General features: G+C 42.8%; 1 protein-coding gene across 1 annotated transcript in view; it reads right to left on the reverse strand.

Moving 5' to 3' along the window:
- Positions 1 to 3,853: 3,853 nt before the first annotated feature.
- Positions 3,854 to 23,324, reverse strand: part of SLC9A2 (solute carrier family 9 member A2) — an 85,145-nt gene continuing 65,674 nt past the window's right edge. The window contains exons 8-12 of the mRNA XM_065929658.1: positions 17,305 to 17,466; positions 12,887 to 12,983; positions 8,455 to 8,586; positions 6,708 to 6,798; positions 3,854 to 5,501 (exon numbers count right to left, since the gene is read on the reverse strand). Of these exons, the coding sequence (XP_065785730.1) occupies positions 5,131 to 5,501; positions 6,708 to 6,798; positions 8,455 to 8,586; positions 12,887 to 12,983; positions 17,305 to 17,466 (853 nt within the window). The 3' untranslated portion in view covers positions 3,854 to 5,130. The remainder of the gene's footprint in view (positions 5,502 to 6,707; positions 6,799 to 8,454; positions 8,587 to 12,886; positions 12,984 to 17,304; positions 17,467 to 23,324) is intronic.

Genomic DNA, 23,324 nt, shown 5'->3' on the forward strand with positions numbered 1-23,324 from the left:
GAGCATCGCGGGGTTAAGATGCTTGCCCGCCAGGCTCGGGGTAACCTTGTGTGCTGTCAAGACTGGGAGCCCTAAGCATTCATGCCGGATGGTGTTCCAGGGGCCTTCACCTTCCAGGAAGCCCCCTCTGGCGGCAGGGAGGGGGACCAGCTGGAGGGAGGGGGACCAGCTGGAGGCAGGGGAAGGAGTAGTCTGGGCTGAGCAGCAGGGGGCGAGGGGGGCGTGAGGCTGGAGGGAGACGGAAGGAGGGAGTCCGGGAGGCTTCAGGGAGACTGGGAGGGGCTGCGGTGCCGCCCAGGTGTCTGGTCTGGCGGAGCTCTGCCAGCCTTGAGAGCCTCCACCCACGTGTCCGGTATACTGTGCCCTTCCTGTGTTACCTGACGGAACATTCATGGAACAGTCAGAACACAGCAGGCGTCTTTTCCTGAGGACCCGTGTAAGACATGGAGCAATCTGTCGGGGTGAGAGGCAACCCACCTGGGGAAATTTTAGGCATGTGGGAACTGCTGGAAGGGATGAGCTTTTCATTTGGAATCCACTGTAAAAGCCAGCCTGGGCTTCCCAGGTGGTGCACTGGCAAAGAATCTGCCTGCAGTGCAGGAGCTGAGGGAGACGCAGGTTCAATCCCCGAGTCAGGAAGATCCCTTGGAGGAGGAAATGGCAACCTGCTCCATCCAGTATGCTTGCCTGGAGAATCCCATGGACAGAGGAGCCTGGTGGGCTACAGTCCATGGGGTCGCAAAACAGTCAGACACGACTTAATGACTAAACAATAACATTCTAAAATACATTTTGATAGTAAAAACAACAAGCCCTTGGCTTGTAAACTGTATCATATCCAGTATATACATAATCTGAAATTTATTCTATACTGATGGTGAGCTGATTGTTTTCAGATAACAGGTCATCACAGTAGAATTTATTTCTAATTTGGTATAAAAATACTAACTTACTTAAAAGTGAAAGTCACTCAGTCATGTCCAACTCTTTGCAACCCCATGGACTACACAGTCCATGGAATTCTCCAGGCCACAATCCTGGAGTGGGTAGCCTTTCCCTTCTCCAGGGGATTTTCCCAACCCAGGGATCAAACCCAGGTCTTTCACATTGCAGGTGGATTCTTTACCAGTTGAGCTATCAGGAAAGCCCAACTTACTTAAAAACATTATTTTTGCTTTGTATCTGTTTTTCTCAAGTATCTAAACTCACCATTTTACAGATAACTGTGAAAACAAAACTAACAAAATTTCTACTGTGTTCTTGATTCAATCCACGGTAAGTGTACCGATTCTTATTTTGAAAACGGATTCTCTCAAATGGTTTTGTGTTGTTCCTCAAGGGGGAAAGATAATTATAAACATTAAAGATTGTTAATTATTGCTAATGAACAGTATAAAAGTGGACTGTAAAGATCTTGTTAGAAAAAAGATCTGTATTTTTATTGTTGTTCAGTCGCTTAGTTGTGTCCAACTCTGTGTGACCCCATGGACTGTAGCCTACCAGACTTCTCTGTCCATGGCATTCTCCAGGCAAGAATACTGGAGTGGGTTGTCATTTCCTCCTCCAGGAGATCTTCCCAACCCAAGGATCGAACCCAGGTCTCCTGTGTCTCATGTGTTTTCAGGCAGATTCTTTACCACTGAGATACCTGGGAAGCCCATTTATCCATATTTATTCTTGGATGATCGGAGATTGGAACTCATGCTGCCAGTTATGGCCACAAAATTTAAAAAATAATTTAAAAAGTTGCTTTAAAGATGACTTGAAAAAATAATTTAAAAAATAAAGTACCAGCAAGCTACACATTTTGCTCTAAAAGTGGGGAAAACAAAAACAGGAAATCCCAGAATGCCAGACAGGCTCACGAGCCTGACTTGTTCAGGCTGATGAAAGAAATCAATATTCAGTGTCAGGCCTCAAGAGATAATGTCACAGCTACTTCAACTGGACAAAGAAACCCTTCTATCACTCTTGAAAGAGTAAAGTCAAGTATGCACAAGGAACTAATAAAATACTAAGTTCTCATACTTGTTTGTGAAATGCCAGTTTTAACGTGATTTGTGTGATGTAACAAATGCAAAACATGCTGAAGATAACCATGCTTCTCTCTTTTTATATAAACAACCATGCCCTGCCCCCCCCCCCCCCCAGGTAAAATGGTACACCCCCACTACAAAGCTTAGCAAGAGCCCAAGGGAATTTCACTCCAGATGTTTGGGGGCATATGCGGCAAACCCATGTTTTTAAGAAGTGTCAGACTTTGGGACCCACTTTAACTGTCTACTAACTGACATAACTGCTCCTAGCTCCCAACAGCCAGCCTTAGCATCATATATAAAGAAATAAGCTGGGTGCTCCTGTGGTTAAGACTCGGAGCCTCCAATGCAGGGGGCATGGGTTCCATACCTGATCAGGGAATTAAGATCTCACATGCTGTGTGGTGCAGTCAAACCATAAATTACAATAGTTAAAAATTAAAATAATATATAAATAATAATTTATAATAATAAAAACAAGTTTAAAATGTTCCCAACCCTAAAAAAAAAAATGAAAAAAAGAAATAAGCCCTGACTTTGCATTCATAAATAGTTCAAATTTGTTAGCGCAAACACCAAAGACACAGCAAAATTCCATGGTCACATTGGAACTTGATTGTATCCAGTACTATTTGAAACAGGGGAATTACTTATAAAGGTAGGGATGTTTCTGTACCACAGAAATGTAGATTGTTATGATATTTAAAGGGTTTCAACTCCATAGACTCTTCCATAATGTCTAGAATTTAATTACATAAAAAGAAGTATAGAGTAAAGTTAAATAAAGTCAAATTTATTTTTCATTAATTTTACCATTCCACAAATAAGGAATAATGATATTAATTATAGATAAAATGACACCTGTTCATTTTTTTACAAATTGACACAATACCCAAGTTTTTTTTAAATCTGACTTTTAATTAGTGAAAGCTGAATTTCGTCTATGTGCTTAACAAGAAGTATCTAATAAACATTTTTACGTTTTCTCCTTCAGTTCCAGAACATTAGATTCCTTGTAATATTTATTAATCTAGGACACCGGGAAAAATCAGGACATCTATTTTAAGGTTATTATTTTACATTTCAACTTTCCATTTCAGATTTCCTAAACTGTAACTTACTCTTCAAATTCTCAAAAATATACATCACATCTCTTGATGAATCATAGTCCTATAATAAAAATTCTACATTAAAATTCAGCTTTAACTTATTTCCAGCAGATGAAATATATACTTTTTATATAAATATTTCCATTTAAAATTAAGAATTTTGGCACAGAGTCCTAAGCTTGTAGTCTTCAAATTGTGTGTACATTGCTTTCCACCAATCAACCTGGGGGAGTCTGGGAAAGAAATGGTGCTCTTTTTACACTTGTACCTGGTGTATTTACCCTTCCCTCTGTCTCATGCTTGACAATCCAGCGGTATTCAAGATTTTAGAACATGAGAAAAAAGGGTAGAAGATTTACTTCTCCACATCAGTGAGGGTAGAAGAAAGGGACAAGATCTAAGCCTGAGAATTTCTAAGTACCGGATCTTTTGGTTTAATTTATTTTTGTTTTTCCAGCAATTACATGTGATCACTTGTATCCTTTGCTATGTCTCCAAGAGAGAGACACAGCAAGTGTCTCTCCAATGTGAATCATCGAGAGTGGCTTTATTTCATATCTAAACCCCCAGAAATTTCAAGTCTTGTTCAAGTCAATTTTTTATAGAAAGGCTTCTCAGGGGAAAATGACAGGCCAACAAAATCAACAGTCTGAGCGATTCCAGTATTAATCTTCAGGGGAAAATGACAGGCCAACAAAATCAACAGTCTGAGCGATTCCAGTATTAATCTTTAATGGTTATGTTCCATTTCTGGTCTTTCTGCTGTACTTTTAAAAAGTACTCAGATGAGTAGAATTCATTTTTATATGAAGAACTTGAGCTACTACTTTCTTGACGGGGGGAGAGGTAACAAATTAGACTAGTGCAAAAAAAAAAAAAAGTAACTCCCACATTCTCCAAAGTGCTTCCTGTATGAAATTCAAAACCTGAATCCCCACCAGTTTGTTAAAGGTCAGAATATCATTTATCTCAACCTTTATCCTTGTCTGCTTGGAGCCTCTGTCCTGGATTAAAAGTTCTAGAATGTTCTACAGAGAAGTCCTAAAGCAGGTGGTCGCGGATGGGCATGACAGGGGATCTCCTGCACCGTCCCCCCAGTATTGCACAAAACCCGCCAGCCGGCTGCAAGCGGGCGCTGTCCTATCACCCCTCACCCGGCTCATGAGGCCAAGCTTCATCCCACACTGGCCCTGAGTCTGTCATACAGCGTAAGCTGGCTTCACCCACACCTCTCACCTTTCTCTTGGTACCATTTAAACACGACGGGGAGATGGAATCTGTACATCACCCACAGACACAGTAGAAAGGAACGCATTAAAAACCAGCCGACTCTCACAACTTCAGAGGACCTACAGTCTGGCAGCCAGGCCTCGTCTGCCCAGATGTTCTGGCTGTTGGCGTCCTCAGGAATCTCTGCTCCATGCTGTGATCTTTCTTAACCAACAGCCATCAGCTCAGAATCATCAGGAAACCCCCCCATCTGGAGCTGATGACCTGCCCCCCATCCTGTGGAAGCTGCCCTGGATGCCGTGGAAAGGTGTTCTGAGTATTTTTAGTGCCATTCACTGAAAAACTAATTACAGATATACATATTTTTTCATAAATAAAATCTGAGGCATATATGTATATATTAAAACTTTCACCAACAAGGGTGTGTTAAAAATTTCAAGTTCTGTCCTTCAAGTTCAATAAAGGCACAAGTGTTTTGGTTTGTTTTGTTTTTCTCTCTTTCTTTAGGCTGGCAAAGAACACAACTGCTAGCAACAAGTCATCAAAGACACTGTAGGGGACTTTGTTCTTTGATTTTCTTCTTCCTGGGATGACCATCTGCCCCATGGATCACTGGCCGCTGGCGTGATTTCTACCCAAGGACAGTATTTAGATGCATAGAGGGTTTAAGTGGATTCGTTGCTGTGTCAGATTGCTAGGTAACAAGCCACAGCTGGGCGGGGCCGGTCCCCCCAGGTCTGCTTTGGCCATTTCCATTAAGGCTTCTCACTCCCAAATCGACCCTTCCGGTTTCCAGGTTCCGAGGCCCTTCGGACCAGCCTGGGGGGCGGCTGGGGTCGGATGCCTTCGTGGACACGGTCACCCCGCACGGAGCCAAAGTGGCCTTTGGAGAGGAGGGGCTGGCAGAGCACGCCCGGGGTCTGGGGGCACCCCTCTTTACTGTGGGCAGCTGGGGAGCTGTGGGGTTGGTCCTGCCTGGAATCCACGTCCACCTCGTTCTTCCACTCCATTTTATAGGCTTGGGGGGCTTTCTTCGAGAACTGTTCTGGCAAGAAGCGCCTGGCCCGAGGCTGCAGGTTGAGCACCGTGGTCCCCGCCTCCAGGTCGGAGTCGCTGCTGTTGCCACCTGCCAGGGGGCAAAAGAAAGACAGCGTGGGCAGGCACTTTAGGGAGAAGATGATACAAGCAACTGGTCTGGCACCTGCTTGGCCCTCCCTGGGGCTCTGGGGGTCATGCAGAAAAGCCAGAGGACTCATCCTGACTCCACCTGAGTCCTGGGCCTGTGCATATGCTCTGCGAACATCTGTGTCCACAGGTGTGCACGCTTACTAATTCTAAAGAACTTCTGATGTACCAGCCACTGTACTGAGCACTTTCAAATGCATTAACCTATGGAATCCTCACAATCACCCGTTTTACAGATGAAGTAACTAAGGTTCAAGAGATGTTAGTAAGGGTTGAATGAGTGTGTGTGTGCGCTAAGTCATGTCCGACTCTTTGTGACCCCATGGACTGTAGCCCGCCAGGCTCCTCTGTCCGTGGGATTCTCCAGGCAAGAATACTGGAGTGGGTTGCCATTTTCTTCTCCAGGGGATCTTCCCAACCCAGGGATCGGACCCGTGTCTCCTGTGTCTCCTGCATTGGCAGGCGGATTTTTACCCCTGGGCCTCCTGCTGGATATGAAACAGACCATGTGGCGGCAGTTACCCGCCCATTTGCCCCATCCAAAGGGTCCCAGACTGCTCAGTCAGTGTCTGGCACACAGGAGACCGATCAATAATTAGCTGCTATTATGCAGATTCTCGTCCTGATCTACTATCTCATGCGCAGGTTTATTTCCTTTATATTTTAATAAAATGGTCAAAACACCAGTATGGCTTGAAATCTACATAAAGATTACCATCAATTAAAGAGATATTAGTCTTCATGTCAAAGCTTTAATAATGAGAGCTGAAAGTCAATTATACGGTTGCCTTTATGAAAATATATTAAAATGATGAACATTTAAAGTAGAAATATAGTAAGAATTACAGAATTAAATGTAAAGCTTTGAAGATGGACAACTTTCTATTTACCTGTTCACCACTCACACGATGACAATAGTTCCTTTTGCTATGTCAAACAGAATCATTGTGGGATAAAACTAAATTGTGTACAGCGTGCACCAAACTCTATTCCAAAAGGATGCAACACTAATAAAGGTCACCGTGTTATGATGTTTGCAAATGACTGAACTCACTGTCCTTAATAAAGAAGAAAACAGAAAAGTTTTCTATTTTATAAACATCAATAAATAAGTTTAAAGTCTTTTTGCTCCAACTACCTTCATTACCTGCATTAGAGACATTCTTTTTCTTCTGTAGCTTTTCTGGAAGCTTTGTATTTTTGGGTAAGGATAAATATCGGGAGGTTGAAGTGGAAGCCTGTAAAAAAAAGATAATAGAAAACCTTATTTAGGTGTCACGCCATTTACTATATGTTAGAAGTTTACAAGTCTACAGCAAATCTTGGTGTTAAAAATTAAAATCTTAGTTCTTGATTCCGAAACGACTGGGTGAGGAACTGTAAGGATGGGGAATAAAGTTCCAAATGATAATCATTTGATTTAAAATGTGGAAAGCCTCTTTTAAAATATCATGGAAATCAGTACTATTAAGGAAAACAGAAATAAATTGAGACCCTTAGGAACAGGATATGAAAACCTCTGGTATTTCTTAAAGAAAAGCTACAGAAACATCCGCTTATAAGAGCATTACTAAAAAAAAGACTTATAACCTACATATATAGGGAGGAAAGTATATGAAAACTGTAGCATTTTTAAGGTGTATTCACTTTAATAAATCTTGAAAATGACAGAATTAAAAATATCACTATAGCTAACTTTCTGGCATTTCCAATGCCACAGCCTCTAGTTTCTTTAACTTTTTTTCTTTTGTTTTCTATTAATTTCTACCAGTTTAGTTGCTTTATAATGTTGTTGTTGGTTTCTTCTGTACAACAAAGTGAATTAGTCATATGTATACATACATCCCCTCTTTTTTAGATTTCCTTCCCTCTGATTTAACTTTTAGTTGATGCTGCCACATTTCACACACAAAGTGTAATACTGTTCAGATAGAACCATTTTGATCTCTAACAATGCAGTACAGATCATTATTAACAATGAGATGCAGTGCCTGCTATATTCAATCACAATATACCTTTTAAAAACTATGTACTTTTGCCTATTCGGGTCTTCGTTGCTGCTTGTGGGGTTTCTCTAGCTGCGGAGAGCAAGGACTACTCTTGGTTGCAGTGCGTGGGCCTCTCTTGCTTCCAAGCACAGGCTCCAGAGTGCTCAGGCTCGGTAGTCGTGGCTCACGGGCTTAGCTGCTCCGTGGCATGTGGCATCTCCCCAGACCAGGGATCGAACCTGGGTCCCCTGCATTGGTAGGTGGATTCTTATCCACTGTGCCACTAGGGAAGTCCCAGAACCGCCTTTTAAAGTGGCTTCCTTATCTAGGGCAGGGCCCCGGACCAAGTGGAGTGCTGAGCAAAGAGCATCTGAAACTCTCCGGACACAGACACAGGGCCTTCTGGAAGTTTCCACTCACGCTGACTGGCTCACCCTCAGGCTGCACCCTCTCCCTGGAAAGAGCAACCGTGACACCCCAAACAAAGTCTGACCCCCCCCCCCCCCCCCATTCAGCTTAACGCAGCACACTGCCTGACCCGTCCCCGTCTTCCCAAACCTCCCTCCTCAGCCCTTCCTGGCTTATTTTGTCCACAGCACGTATCGCCTCTAACATAACAATTTTCTTATTCAGGCCGTTCCTGGTGGCCTTCCCCCACTGGAATCTGAATTCTACCTAGGAAGGGAGCTTTGTAGTTTTGTTCACACCAACGTATTCCAAGTGCCCCGACAGCGTCTGGAAAATGACAGGTGTCTCAGAAACACCTGGAAAGGTGTTACCATGGGCTGCACCCCAGGATTCCTGAGGGCCAGCCCCCCACCGCCCCGTCCTGTCCCCAGCTCCCCGGGACGGCTGCGGGCTCCGCTGATGGAGCCTCCCGCGTCCCGGAGGCGTGCAGCGCCTTACCCGGTGCTCCCGGTTCAAACTGCTGTCCTTCCGAACGCTCTCCCGGAGGCTGTGCCGCCGGCGGATCAGGATCTCCTTGGCCTGCCGCTCACTCGTGTCAGCCGTCAGGTTGTGTCGGTTGTAGGACAAGGTCTGAAATGAAGGCACCAGTGACATTTTACCAAAACGCTGACCACTGCCCGCAAGTTCCAGAACCTCACTACATTTCTTTGGCTTTGCAGCTTGAAGAGATATTTGATGATGAACGTACAGGGTGGGGGGGGCGGGAAGAAGAGAAGTGAACATTCTTTCCAATTGTGCTAACATTCAAAGGTTATTAATATTCATGAACTTTGAAAGAATTCATGTTCTACCAAATCTCAAATTTGGTAACAAATTTGGGTAACAACAGTAGAAATTTCAGGTTGTCTTGTTATGTGCTGTCACTCGCTCAGTCACTGTCCGACTCTTTGTGACCCTCTGGACTGAAGCCCACCAGGCTCCTCAGTCCATGGGGATTGTCCAGGCAAGAATACTGGAGCTGGTTGCCATTACCTTCTCCAGGGGGTCTTCCCGACCCAGGGATCAAATTCATGTCTCTCGTCTCTCCTGCATTGGCAGGTGGATTCTTTACTCCTGCATCACCTAGGAAGCCCCACATATATTCAATAACTGTGTTTGATTGAACCAAATAAAATTCTCTACTTAAGGCGGAAAAAAAATTCATGTTCTAGTAAAAGTCAGTGAATACTTTTCATTGAAAAGTATGATCTTTATAAATCAAAAAATGACTGAATTCATCAAACATCTTTGACTTCTTTGAAGTACCTTATATGTATTTACTCATCAGTAGCGGCTGGGAAAAAAACAGAAGTCATATATTCTCTACTGATAGTAATGACTGGTATGAAAACCAACCACTTTGGGCCACTTGGTGGTGCTATGACCCTCTAATTAACTTAAGAGCATTTCTCTTCAAATTGAGAAAAGTGGCTGTCTCCACCAGCAATAATCAATATTTGAAGCCATACAACTTATAAAGTAGGGCTGTCCAGGGTATACATTTTTAGTTCTATAAGCTATCAGTCAGTCAGTTCAGTCACTCAGTCATGTCCGACTCTTTGCAAACCCATGGACTGCAGCACACCAGGCCTCCCTGTCCATCACCAACAACCAGAGTTTACTCAAACTCATGTCCACTGAGTCAGTGGTGCCATCCAACCACCACATCCGCTGTTGTCCTCTTCTCCTGCCTTCAATTTTTTTCAGCATCAGGGTCTTTTCCAGTGAGTCAGTTCTTCACATCAGGTGGCCAAGTTCAGCCACCTGAACTTAGAGTTCAGCATCAGTCGTTCCAATGAATATTCAGGGCTGATTTCCTTTAGGATGGGCTGGTTGGATGTCTTTGCAGTCCAATGGACTCTCAAGAGTCTTCTCCAACACCACAGTTCAAAAGCATCAATTATTCGGTGCTCAACTTTCTTTATAGTCCAATTCTCACATCCATACATGATTACTGGAAAAACCACAGCTTTAATTAGATGGACCTTTGTTGGCAACGCAATGTCTTTACTTTTTAATATGCTGTCTAGGTTTTTTTGGGGGGGATGGGGAGGGCTTTCCTGGTGGTTCAGAGGTTAAAGCGTCTGCCTACAATGCAGGAGACCTGGGTTCGATCCCTGAGTCGGGAAGATCCCCTGGAGAAGGAAATGGCAACCCACTCCAGTATTCTTGCCTGGAGAATCCCATGGAGGGAGGAGCCTGGTAGGCTACAGTCCATGGGGTCACAAAGAGTCGGACACGACTGAGCGACTTCACTCACTCACTCAGGTTGGTCATAACGTTTCTTCCAAGCAGCAAGCATCTTTTAATGTCATGGCTGCAGTCACCATCTGCAGTGATTTTGGAGACCCAAAAAATAAAGTCTGTCACTGTTTCCCGTTTCCCCATCTATTACCATGAAGTGATGGGACCAGATGCCATGATCTTAGTTTTCTGAATGTTCAAGTTTTAAGCCAACTTTTTCACTCTCCTCTTTCACTTTCATCAAGAGGCTCTTTAGTTCTTCGCTTTCTGCCATAAGGGTGGTGTCATCTGCATATCTGAGGTTATTGATATCTCTCCCAGCAATCCTGATTCCAGCTTGTGCTTCATCCAGCCCAGCGTTTCTCATGATGTACTCTGCATATAAGTTAAATAAGCAGGGTGACAATATACAGCCTTGGCGTACCCCTTTCCCAATTTGGAACCAGTCTGTTGTTCCATGTCCAGGTTTAACTGTTGCTTCCTGACTTAGAGACCTACAAATCTGCACACAGATTTCTCAGGAGGCAGGCCAGGTGGTCTGGTATTCCCATCTCTTTCAGAATTTTCCACAGTTTGTTGTGATCCACACAGTTAAAGGCTTTGGTGTAGTCAATAAAGCAGAAATACATGTTTTTCTGGAACTCTCTTGCTTTTTCAATGATCCAGCAGATGTTGGCAATCTGATCTCTGGTTCCTCTGCCTTTTCTAAATCCAACTTGAACATCTGGAAGTTCACAGTTCCATGTACTGTTGAAGCCTGGCTTGGAGAAGTATAGCTATAAGCTATACAGAAATCCATTTCCTAAAATAAACTGTAGTCAGTAATTAAGTTCATTTTCTGATAGAATTAATGCATACTTCTTGGGAATATTCTTATCCCCAGAGCTGTATCACACCTGGGCTTTCCAGGTGACTCAGTGGTAAAGAATCCACCTGCCAAGACAGGAGACAAGGGTTTGATTCCTGGGTCGAGAATATTCCCTGGTGGAGGAAAAGGCAACCGACTCCAGTGTTCTTGCCTGGGAAATCCCGTGGTCAGAGCAGCCTGGCAGGCTACAGTCCATGAGGTAGCAAAGAGTGAGACACAACATATTGAGTAAACAACATATCAGATCTAGTAGAGATAAACAGAAGTACCACAGAACCACACTCATTTCCTGCCTTGAGGAATCTGCTATCTAGCTGAGCATGTGAAAGTAACAAAATAACACGAAATTGTGAAATGAAATGTTAAAACGATGTGGGATGTAGGAGCTCTAAGTGATAGCCCATTCAAAGACAGGCCAGGGAATAATTTAGAGGGTGCTGAGGAAACCTTAAAAATCGGAGAAGATGGATCAAGTGACAGGAAGGAGTGGGGCATTTCAAGTGGAGATGCAGAAGACAGCAACACAGTCTGAGGAACGAATTCAGACCCCTCGCTCTGTGGGTGCATGGGTGGGTGGGTGAGGTGGAAGCACAGAGGGGTAAGGGGGAGCCTGAATACAGATCCCAAAGGCTGAAAGAACAGTTGAGCCTGGAAGCCACAACTGTTTTGTCTCATTTTAAATAGAGAGATGCGTTATTAAAAGGGGCTTTAAGGGACATCCCTGGTGGTCCAGTGGTTACGACTCCGCCTCCCAGTCCAAGGGGGGTGGGTTCGACCCCTGGTTGGGGAACTAAGATTCCCATATGCCTCCAGGCCCCAAAGCCAGAACATAAACAACAGAAACAATACTGAACTCAACAATGACTGAAAAAATATTTTAAATAAATAAAAAGAACTTTAAGAAAAGAGTGGAAGCGCCGTGATGTCAGATGGAACGGGATGGGCTGTGAGGAGGTCAGCTAAGAAGCTCCAGAAAAGGCCCTGACGTGAGTGACCGGGATCCCTGACAAGCGCTCTGTCCCTGCCCCAGGGCACCCCCCTGTGCCTCAGTTTCTTCATCCATAAAATGGAGACAATAGTAACACCACTTGCTGGAGGATGAAGAGTTAAGACCCACAACACACGGAAACGGGGGCTGGCAAACCGCACACACTAGGTGTCGGCTGTATTACCAGCGAACTATGAGAATGAGGCTCCGTGATGGAAATGGGTGGAAAGAAGTGGCTCCGAAGAGACAGCAAGGGAAGAAATGGTTGCACTTTACAAAGGAAGAAGGTTAAACACATTTTGAAAAGTCTTCTAAGTGATAAAGCGATTTCATTCAAAAAGTTTAAAGAGCAATCAATTAGCTTTCTTCACCATTAGATAACACGTGTTTTTATCTCCAAGTCTTTGGTAGCAGAACTCTTACCTCCCTGGGATTCCAGCCTCCAGCCTTGAGCAAGGTGTCTGGGAGGAGAGCTGTACCCCAACGGGACGGGCCCCTGGGGGCGGGGGGTCTGAGGGAAGGAAGTGCCTGGTGTGGGCCCTGCAGAGGCTGGCGTGATGGTGGCAACAGCCCCCGTAACTGAACAGCGTCAAATCTGCAGGCACATTTTTAACCAAAGGCAAGTATGTGTGTGCTCAGTCACTCAATTGTGTCCAACTCTTTGCAGCCCCATGGACTATAGCCCCACAGGCTCCTCTGCCCACAGGATTCTCCATGCAAGAATATTGAAGCACGTTGCCATTTCCTACTCCAAAGGCAAGGACCTATTTTGCTAAATAAATTATTCTTACTCGCTGACGGATCTGATAGAGATTTCTTGACAATATTTCTCGGATCTCATCCATTTCACCAGGTGTGAGCTTCCTTACTTTTTCTTCACGACAGTCACTGTGAACGTTTAGGAAAAAATATTTTACTATTCAACAAGTATTAAATTCATCTATGTTCTTTCTTAGAGATGTAATATCATCATTTAAGAAGAAGAAACTTAATGAATAAAACAGGAATTATTTAGTAGTTTAAAATAATTCAAAAAATCTAAAGCATTTATTTCAGTGTCAAAATCATTCACATAAGTTTAATCATGCACCAGTTTTTTCAGTCTGTTCATGCAACTATTTAAAGAGAAAAGACTAGAGTGGCTTGCAATGCTATCACTTGATTATTTCTAATGCTCTATAAATAAAGTAGCATAGGATTGTTATATTCCCATAAAACTTAATTAGCTGAATCTTACTATTATGGCTCTATTTTTAAAAATACCTCATTAGAAGTATTTACAAAGATACCATTTATACTACGTATGTCCATACAGTTGATCCTCTTTATTCAGGGAGTCCATATTTGCAAATTCACTGACTTGCTACAATTTGTTTATAAACACATTATCAGTACTCAGGGCACTGTCCCAGTCATTCTCAGACATGTGCAAAGTGAATAAAAATTTGAATCGTTGGGCATGCAGGTTTCCAAATGAGGCCAAATATGTCAACCCTTTGCCTCTTTGTCTCAGCTCTCATGCTGTTAAAAAAAAAAAAAAGTCCTTTTCACCATCTAGTGGAATGTTCTTCACATTTTTGTGCTTTTTATTAAGGTGATCCTGTTGTTTTAAATGGTTCCCAAGTATAGTTCTGAAGTGGTGTCTAGGGTTTCTAAGTGCAAGATGTTTCTACGTTTTAATTCTACTTTTTTAAAGAATATTTTAGCAGGATATGGGACTCTAGGTTCAGTTACATTTTTTCAGAATTTTGAAGCTACCAATAGTGTCCACTGGTTTTACTGAAAAATCAGCGGTCAGGTTTTTTCTCTCTTGAAGAAAATAGGTCTCTTTTTTTCCCTCTGAGTATGTTTAAGATTTTCCCTTTATATTTTTGACCTTCAGCAGTATTATGAACCTGTATCTACATTTGGTTCTCTCCTTATCTAATCTGCTTGAGGCTGTCACAATTCAAGTCTTTTATCTGTTTGGGGAGATCCTCAGTCAGTATTCCTTAAGGTATTGCTTCTACCAATTTCCCTTTCATCTCCTTCTGGAGTTTTTCATTATATATGAATCTACCCCATATATTTCTCACTTTCTTTTTCATCTTTTTTTTTTCTTCATACTGTTTTTCATTCTGGTCTTTCCTTCTGTCCTATCTTTCAATTAATTCCTTTTCTCTTCAACTTTATCTAGTCTGCTCTGATAGCTGTCAAGTGAGATCCTAAATTTAGTTATTTTATTTTCAGCTCAAATACTTCACTTTGGTCTTTTTTGTTTATATAATCTCCATGACAATGCCAAAAGTGTCGATGCCATTTTCTTCCCTTAAGCATGTTTCTATTTCTGTTTTAAAGTCCCTGTCTGACAATCCAGTGATCTGAATCCCTTTTGTGTCGACTATTTTATATTTTGTTGCTTGTTTCTCAGTGTTTTCAGTCACATTTCCTGTCTACTCATATGCTTGGTTATTTTGGATTAAGTATTACACATATATAAAACAATCATGCAGATACTTTAATGCTCTTTACAATCTTATTTTCTTCCAGAGAAGGTTTAAACTTACTTCTCTTGAGCAGCTGAGATAGAGGCAATCTCAGTCTCTGATGATTTAAACAATCAAGAATTGAGATAATTCCAGGCTGGGCTTCTTTCCCTTGAGAGTTAAGGTGTAGGACTTTGAAGTAAAAACCTATACATACAGATGTATGTACATACATTGTATGAGTACATACAAATGGTCCTCCTTCTTGGTAGGTTCTGAATTCTAATTTTATTCTCTAAGACCAATTAGTCTGTCAAAACCCCTGTTTTAGCTTTTTAGACTCTTAAGATACGTTCTCCAAATTCCAGACAGAAAATAGCAATAAATGCCAGTTCTATCCTCTTGAACTTCCCTCTTTTTTGACTTCTAGCCAAGAAATTCCTCACTTTATAGATACTGTCCAGCTTTCCAGCAGATATTTAAAATATATTTTGTCCTTTTTCCTCTATTTTTCTCAGTAGTTTGGTCTGGACTCAGTTCATTATTTCCAAAAATATGACACCTTACTGCCTCTCTTTTTTGCTTCTATCCTCCGCCAAGGAAAACACTTCAGAAGAGGTGAAGTAGTGAACATGGCAATCATTTACCCAGCTATGTAACTATCCATCAATTTTTGTTACCCACTTCCCTAACCCTAAACCTTTGCGTTTACTCCACTTTCGACTGGCTTCAAGATGAACTGTGAACAGAGGTAAAGCTGAGATTTCCTTCTTCTACGACCACGAAGTCAATGACTCCCTTTTGAGAAGCTGGATAGTTGAATTATTTTGTGCTGCACCCACAAAAAGAACAGTGCCTAAGAAAGATCATAAATGGTAAACCTGGAGTAAACTTCAAGGAGCAAGTATAGCCCCATTTTCTACTTGAAGAAACTCAATCTCAGGGAAACAGATGGACCAGCTTAAGGTCACACAGTGAGTTATTTGCAGAGCTGGGACTATAAACAGTCATTCTGCTCAATCACCACTATTTCCAGTGCAATATAATGCCTTTATTTCTGAGTCATCCTGACCACTACTACTTTTTATTCTGTATGGTGTAAACCACCATAATTTTTATAGGGGACTATCATCCTAGTGAAAATCACACTTTATATGGTTGGGTGTGATTTGGAGTTTCTCTTTCATTTCAACCCTTCCATAGCTAGCATTTTAATTTAGGTGAAACTTTGCTGAAACGAGCTTCAAGCTCATCAGTAAAAGAAGAAATCATCGTAATCTGAAATTTGTCATGTAGAGGAGGAATGACGCTTTTGTGATAAACTCATTTGCTAATTTGCTGACAGTATGTATTATTCTGCTATGGATTTGCTATAAGAGTTTAAGTCACTTTACATTCTGGGTATTCATCTCCTCGTTTTTAAAATTAGGGAGACAGACTAGGTCAGTGCACCTCAATACTGGATTCCTTATTATACACTTCTATAAGCTTATATGTTTTTATTAGAATATAATTGCTTTGCAATGTTGTGTTGGTCTCTGCTGTACAACGTCATGAATCACCTATATGTGTGCATACATCCCCTCCCTCTTGGGCCTCCCTCTCGCCCGCCTCACACCCCACCCTCTAGGTTATCACAGGGCACCGAGCTGACCCCCTGTGCCACACCGCAGCTTCTCCTAGCTATCTATTTCGTACATGGTAGTGTATATGAGTCAAAGCTACTCTCTCGGTTCATCCCACCCTCTCCTGCCCCCTCTGTATTCACAAGTCCATTCTCCACGTCCGCATCTCTATTCCTGCCCTGCAAATAGGTTCATCAGTACCATTTTTCCAGATTCCATATATACAGGCTAATATGCGATATTTGTTTTTCTCTGACTTAACTTCATTCTGGATGACAGGCTCTAGGTTCATCCACATCACTTATATATAAAAACCTATACCTGAGCCTCAACACCAGAGATCCTGATTTTATTGGTCTGGGTGGGGCCCAGGCATGTGTGTTATTTAAATGCTCCTACAGTATTTCCATTGTACAGCCTGTGTTGAGCACCTCTGCACAAGATTGCCACTAAATGTTCTTTCCAAGCCTTAAATTATGACTCTGCGAAAAATCCATGAGGAAATAGCTATGTAATTACATTCATCTTTATAATTGAAAATCATAACACACCTTAAACTATTCCATTTCAAAATGCCTGATGAAGAGGCTTTACTTTCAGAACACACCGAACTGTCCAAAGCAAATACAATAAATACATAATCATCCCAAACATGAGCAGGTACTTTCTGACTAGTCCATTCTACAATAACACAACATGGTGTGACGTGACATGACATGACATAGTATAAAATAATGGACACATTTCCAGGTTTTCACATTTTAACCAGTAGCTCTTTCTGCTGTGAGGTCTTAAGGACTCATGTTAGGACATAAGTCAAATTTCTTATTATTACTGGTTTCACAAAACTATAAACACTTACTTAGCAATAAGTGGCTCAGATGCTCAATCATGTCTGACTCTTTGCAACCCAAAGGACTGTACCCACTGGGTTTCTCTGCCCACAGAATTTTCCAGGCAAGAATACTGGAAATACTGGAGTGGGTTGCCATTTCCTCCTCCAGGGGATCTTCCTGACCCAGGGATTGAACCTGTTTCTCTTGCACTGGCAGGTAGGTTCTTTTACCACTGAGGTACTTGGGAAGCCACATTAACTTCTATTTTCAAAACAGGACTTACTTTAAAGATGCAAAAGAAGGAACAGTGCTTATCATCCCAGTTTCTGCCATCTCGATGGCATGTTTTATTTCAAGCTTTTTGTATAAAGACACAATGCTTGACTTGGGTTGGTTCTCCCGAATCAAAAGCTTCCGCAGGTACTTGTCATCAAACTTCTTAAACCTGGAAATAAGCAAAATCAAAACTTCAATTAATTAACACAACACTGATTAAGAAAAAAAATCTGTTTTTACCAATAAAATAATTTCCACTACTCCCAGGGGAAAAAAATAGTAGCAGTGTTTAGTTAGTCTGATCATTGCATTTATTTCTGTAGGTGCATACCTGAATATATAGAGAGAGCACATATTAGTATATTTTTATTTTAACCACAACATACTTATATCTAATGGGGCTTCCCAAGTGGCCTTAGTGGTAAAGAACCTGTCAGCCAATGCAGGAGACACAGGAGACATCAGCTTGATCCCTGGGTCAGGGAAGATCCCCTGGAAAAGGAGATGCCCTTCTTCAGTAATTTTGCCTGGAGAATTCCATGGACAGAGGAGTCTGACGGGCCACAGTCCATGGGTTCACAAAGAGCAGGACATGACCGAGTGACTAACACTTTCACTTTTCACGCCCAAGACTCCAAAATGTGTGTCTCCAGCTCTAACTTCTTTCCCAAGCCCCAGAAATGAGTATCCAGACCCCTGCTCAACTTCTCCACTTGGACATCTCAAACTTGGCATGCTCTAATGGATCTTCTCCCAAGTCATCCCCATTTCAGTTAGCGACAACTCCACTTGGTCAAAAACCCTGATGTCATCTCTGATTCTCCGCCTTCTCTCATATTCCACATTATGGCCTGAACTGTGTTCCCCCCAAAATCCATATGTTACAGTCCTGGTCCCCAGGACCTCAGAATGTGACCATATTTGGAAATAGCTGATTAAGTTAAAGTGAGGTCATTAAGTGGGCCTGAATGCAACATGACTGGTGTGTGTATTTTAAGAGGAAATTCAGACACAGACATGTAAAGAGAGAAGACAATGTGAAGAAGCAGGAAAAAGGACAACCACAAGCCAAGGAAGGATGACTGGAGCAGACCCTTCCCTCTCAGTTCCAAAGGAACCAGTTTCACTGACATCTTATTCTTGGATTTCCAACCCCTAGAACTATGAGACAATAACTCCTATTTAAGTCATGAACATGCGGTAGTTTGTGACAGCAGCTCTGGCAAACTAATACTCTACATCCACTCTATCAACGACTTCTGTTGGTTCCACCATTTCAGTACACACAAAATCTAATCATTCCTCCAGCCATCGCCCTGGACCCAGCAATGCATGCTAAGTCACGCTAGTCCTGTCCAACTCTGTGCAACCTCATGGATTGTAGCCTGCCAGGCTCTTCTGTCCACGGGATTCTCCAGGCAAGAATACTGGAGTGGGCTGCCATGCCCTCCTCCAGGGGATCTTCCCAACTCAGGGATGGAACCCATGTCTCCTCCGTCTCCTGCATTGGCGGGGGTGGTTCTTTACCACTAGTGCCACCTGAGCATTATCATCTCTCAATGGGTTATTGCAACAGGCACCAGACTGGTTTTCCTGCCTCTGCCACCATGTTCCTATAGCCTATCCTTGATGCAAACCAGCTGCTGCTGCCAAGTCGCTTCAGCCGTGTCCGACTCTTTGTGACCCCATGGACTATACCCACTAGACTCTTCTGTCCATGAGGATACTCCAGGCAAGAATACTGGAGTGGGTTGTCATGCTCTTCCCCAGGGGATCTTCCCAACCTAGAGACAGAACCAGTGTCTCTTACGTCTCCTGCACTGGCAAGCAGGTTCTTTACCACTAATGCCACAGGGATCCCATTAAAGTGTAAATCAAGGACTTCCCTGGTGGTCCAGTGGTTGAGAATCTGCCTGCCAATGCAGGGGATATGGGTTCGATCACTGGCCAGAAAAGATCGCACAAGCTAAGCCCGTGCACTACGAGCAGTGCTTGGGCACAACTATGAAAACTCAAACCCATGCACCTAGGTCTCGTGCTCTGCAACAAGACAGGCCGCCACGGTGAGCAGCTCATGCACCAAACAGAGAGTGGCACTCACTCACTGCAAGTAGAGAAACAGCAATGAAGACCCAGCACAGCCAAAAATAAATAAATAACATTCTCAACAATAAAGAAGTAAGTCAAACCATGCAACTCCTCTGCCTCTCACTGAGCACAAGTACCATGACCTGGATGCCCGACACCACTTGGAGCTGCCTGCCCCAAGGCTGTGCTGCTCTAAGTCAGGTTCAGCCTCTCTGAGGCCGCTCCCATCCCAGAAACATGCCAGCCCTGCTCCCACCTCGGGGTCTCTGTACTTACCACTTTTTACTTTTACTACCTTCAAGTCTTTTCCTTAAGGTCATTTACTCACAAGAGCCTTTCCTATCTACCCTACTAGAATTGCACTCCAGAACTTCCTCTTCTTCTTCCCAGACACATTTTCCTCCATTGCAGTCAGCACTTTCTAACAGGCTACCCAATGCTTATTTACTGATTTTCTTCTCCTAGCATTAGAATGACCCATGCGCAGACCACGTTTCATTTTGTTTGCCTGTGTTCCTATCTTACCAGGGTCCAGCACACGGCCAGGAGTTTTGTAAGCTTAAAGGCAATCCGGTTCAGTTCCTCCCTGGACTCACACCCTGTAAAAGATCAGGTTACTTGGTGATGCCCTTCCACCATGGCCGAGGTGACCTTCTCTGTCCTGCTTCCTGCCCCTGAGATCAATAACGTCACCTGCTTTGGTCAATGGGCAGTCAGGAGACACCATGATGAGAGCAGAGGCTATGTGTGGGCTTGCTCACTGGAGCTCACTTCTTATGTTGCCACATGGCATGAGAAGGATGTACCCAGAGTGATTCCTCGGTCCCAGGACAAAGGTGAATGTCCCATGAAGCAGAGGTAAGTGACTGACCCCAGTTACATCAGAGAAGGCCGGCCAGGATCAGCTGATGACCCACTGATGCTCTGAAGCTGGAGCAAGAACAGGCCAGATGAGCTGACTCTCTGCCTCCTAACTTAAGTACTCTAGTTCCTTTTTCTACTACAAAAAGACAATGTATTTTATTTTTTCCTATCAAAAATAATACATTTCCTTAAGCAGCATCATAGATTCTGAAAACATTTGTGCAGCATGTTCATGTGATGATAGAAGATGAATGCTTTCTGCATATGTCACCCTGAATTTGGTTCTTTGTAAAATACTGAACAATTTTTTCCCTTTGCTTTTGAGGGTGTTTTTTTAATTCTTTTTTTATTCTTCAATTGGAGTATAGTTGTTTCACAATGCTGTGTTAACTTCTGCTGTACAACAATGTCAATCAGTGACTGCTCCTGTAAGCAGTTGAATATTGACTTGGTTTGTCTATAAATATTACGCCAATATTCAAGTGAATCAGTAGGCAGTAAATATTTGATGAGGAAAATAATGTGTTACAGTGATCACTATAAGTCCAAGGTGGTTTATAGGCACACCTGTGCTATGAAAGTGAACAATGTAAAGCCACATTCACGGTACTAATCCTTTGTTCCAAATACAGGAGACCTAAGAACAATGGCAGAGAGCTACCTTGAAAGGGTTTTGCTATTGACTGGTCTCCACACAAAACAGTGGGCCTATTTTTATCTAAGTTTATTTTTAATTTCACGTGAAGCTCACTGAACCAGGACGCTAGGCAGCAACACAGCACCTTTTCAAACTTGTATTAGTATTATTGTTGTTGTTCTTCTAGTTTTCTCTTATTTTCTTTTTCTTTCCAAGTATGTCCAACTCTGCAACCTCATGGACTGAAGCCCTCCAGGCTCCTCTGTCCATAGCATTCTCCAGGCAAGAATTCTAGAGTGGATTGCCATTTCCTACTCCAGGGGATCTTCCCGACCCAGGGGTCAAATCCGCATCTCCTGCACTGGCAAGTAGATTCTTTACCATTGTGCCACCTGGGAAGTCCAACGAGAGATTTGCAAAAAGAATAAACACTAAAGACAGTGACATCTGATCTATGTACTGTAGGATTTTATACCGTTTATTTGCTCTATCTCCATACTTTTCATTTCTCCACCAAGCTACATACACATAGGTGGCTTTTTTACTATCATCAGACAACTTTTGCCAAACATGAGAAACATCCTTACTGCATGACCCTTTCATTTCATTTTCAGAGGGTCAAATGCCTCATGAACCCTCTGGAAGGACCAGTAGGAATCTACAGTAAAAGGATTTCAGAAGGAAGAGAAGGATACCCCTATAACAGTCGCTTGTTTTTTATTGCCATTTTTGTAACATCCACAATTATGTACCAGACCAGAAATGAGATCTGAGAACTCATTTCAAGAATGACCTGTGTGAGCATCAAATCCCTTCACACAAACTTCTCTACTCTACCTGCAGTGCACAGTGTGCTTGACAATCCAGAAAATTATTTTTAATTTACCTGGAAAACTTCATGCATGCAAACATGTAAGCCTTCATAAATTTCCTCAGTGAAGTATGCACACTGCAAAGGAGGTGGCAGGTATGTCGCATTACCTTACAGACGTGAATCAAAGTCGCGTCTACCATGTTTTATTTTTATGGTCCAATTAGTCCAGAGCTTACAGATGTCTGCCCAGAACAGATTCACATTTAGAGATAAGGTGTCTTTGCCTGGAAGGCAGGACGAAGCTAGACTTTCTCTAGTCCTTAACTTTCTGGACCCAATCACATGTTCACAGGGCTCACCTCTTCCATCACCTACCACGGCCCCAAGGCCAACCAGCCTCATTCCTTCATCATATCTATGTTTCCTTCTGTTTGGACATCAGAGCAGTGGGATAAATCTCTAGTTCAATCTCCCCCTTGGGAAAAGGACAAACTGCTCTGGATGACCATGCTCATTTAATCACTTCAGAAAAGGACGTATAGGATGCGAGAGAAAGAAAAGTGGTCGGGCTGAAAAGGATGCTGAAGATGGATAAAGGCATGGGGCTTCCCTGCTGGCTCAGACAGTACAGAATCCACCTGCAATGCAGGAGACCTAGGTTCAATCCCTGAGTCAGGAAGGATGATCCCTCAGAGAAAGAAATGGCTACACGCTCCAGTGTTCCTGCCTAGAGAATTCCATGGACAGAGGAGCCTAGTGGGCTCCAGTCAATGAGGTTGCAGAGTCGGACACAACTGAGTGACTCACTTTCATGCAAACAACAAAGAACAAGAGGCAGAAAAACCTGTACCATGGGGTTGGCATAGACATCCAGAGACCTAAAGCAGGATGGTGTAGGGAGTCACAGCAGGGTTTTCTGCTCTGCCTCCTGCCTCCAAAAAGGTGAATACCACCAAGACAATTGGCCTTCTGTTTCATGATTTTACAACAGAGATTTAATTCACTTTATTTTATTACTGAGTGTTCCCATCTCACTAATTAAGTAGTCTGTTCCTACAAACAAAATATTTTTCCTTTAGTTATGAAGGAAGGCTATGAACAAGGGCCTCTGTACATTAGCAAACAAAGTGGTCAGTCTTGTGAAGGTTGTCTATGGCTTATACTTCTCCTGTAATCCACTGTCATGTCAGAATACGTGAGCAAACAGTAAGCACTCAAAGATGTACTTATGTTAAATTATGTAAATTGGTAGGTTGGTGAACTTCATGTAAATTTTGCAAGGAGGGGGGAAATCTGCTTGCAAGCTAGGAAAGAAAAGACAAGAGGTTGAACAGGAATCCACCAAATATATCTTGGGACCTGTCTGTCTTTCTTCAAGGACCAGCTGAAACACCCTCCTTCAAAAGTCTTTCCCAGACAGTGATGTGCCGACAAATTTGACACATGTATGATTTGTAGCATTTGTCAGTTCCCTGGTTCACTCCCCCCATGGCTGAGTCAAGTCACCAATGTGGATGGTATTGACTTAGATACACACAGTCAGCTCCACCAGCCCATGGGAGCTGCTCCTGTAACCAACACAGGCCCTATCCCTGCTATTAGAATTAATCCGTATTTCTTGATC

The sequence above is a fragment of the Muntiacus reevesi genome, chromosome 3 (assembly GCF_963930625.1).
Source record: "Muntiacus reevesi chromosome 3, mMunRee1.1, whole genome shotgun sequence".
NCBI classification, from domain to species: domain Eukaryota; kingdom Metazoa; phylum Chordata; class Mammalia; order Artiodactyla; family Cervidae; genus Muntiacus; species Muntiacus reevesi.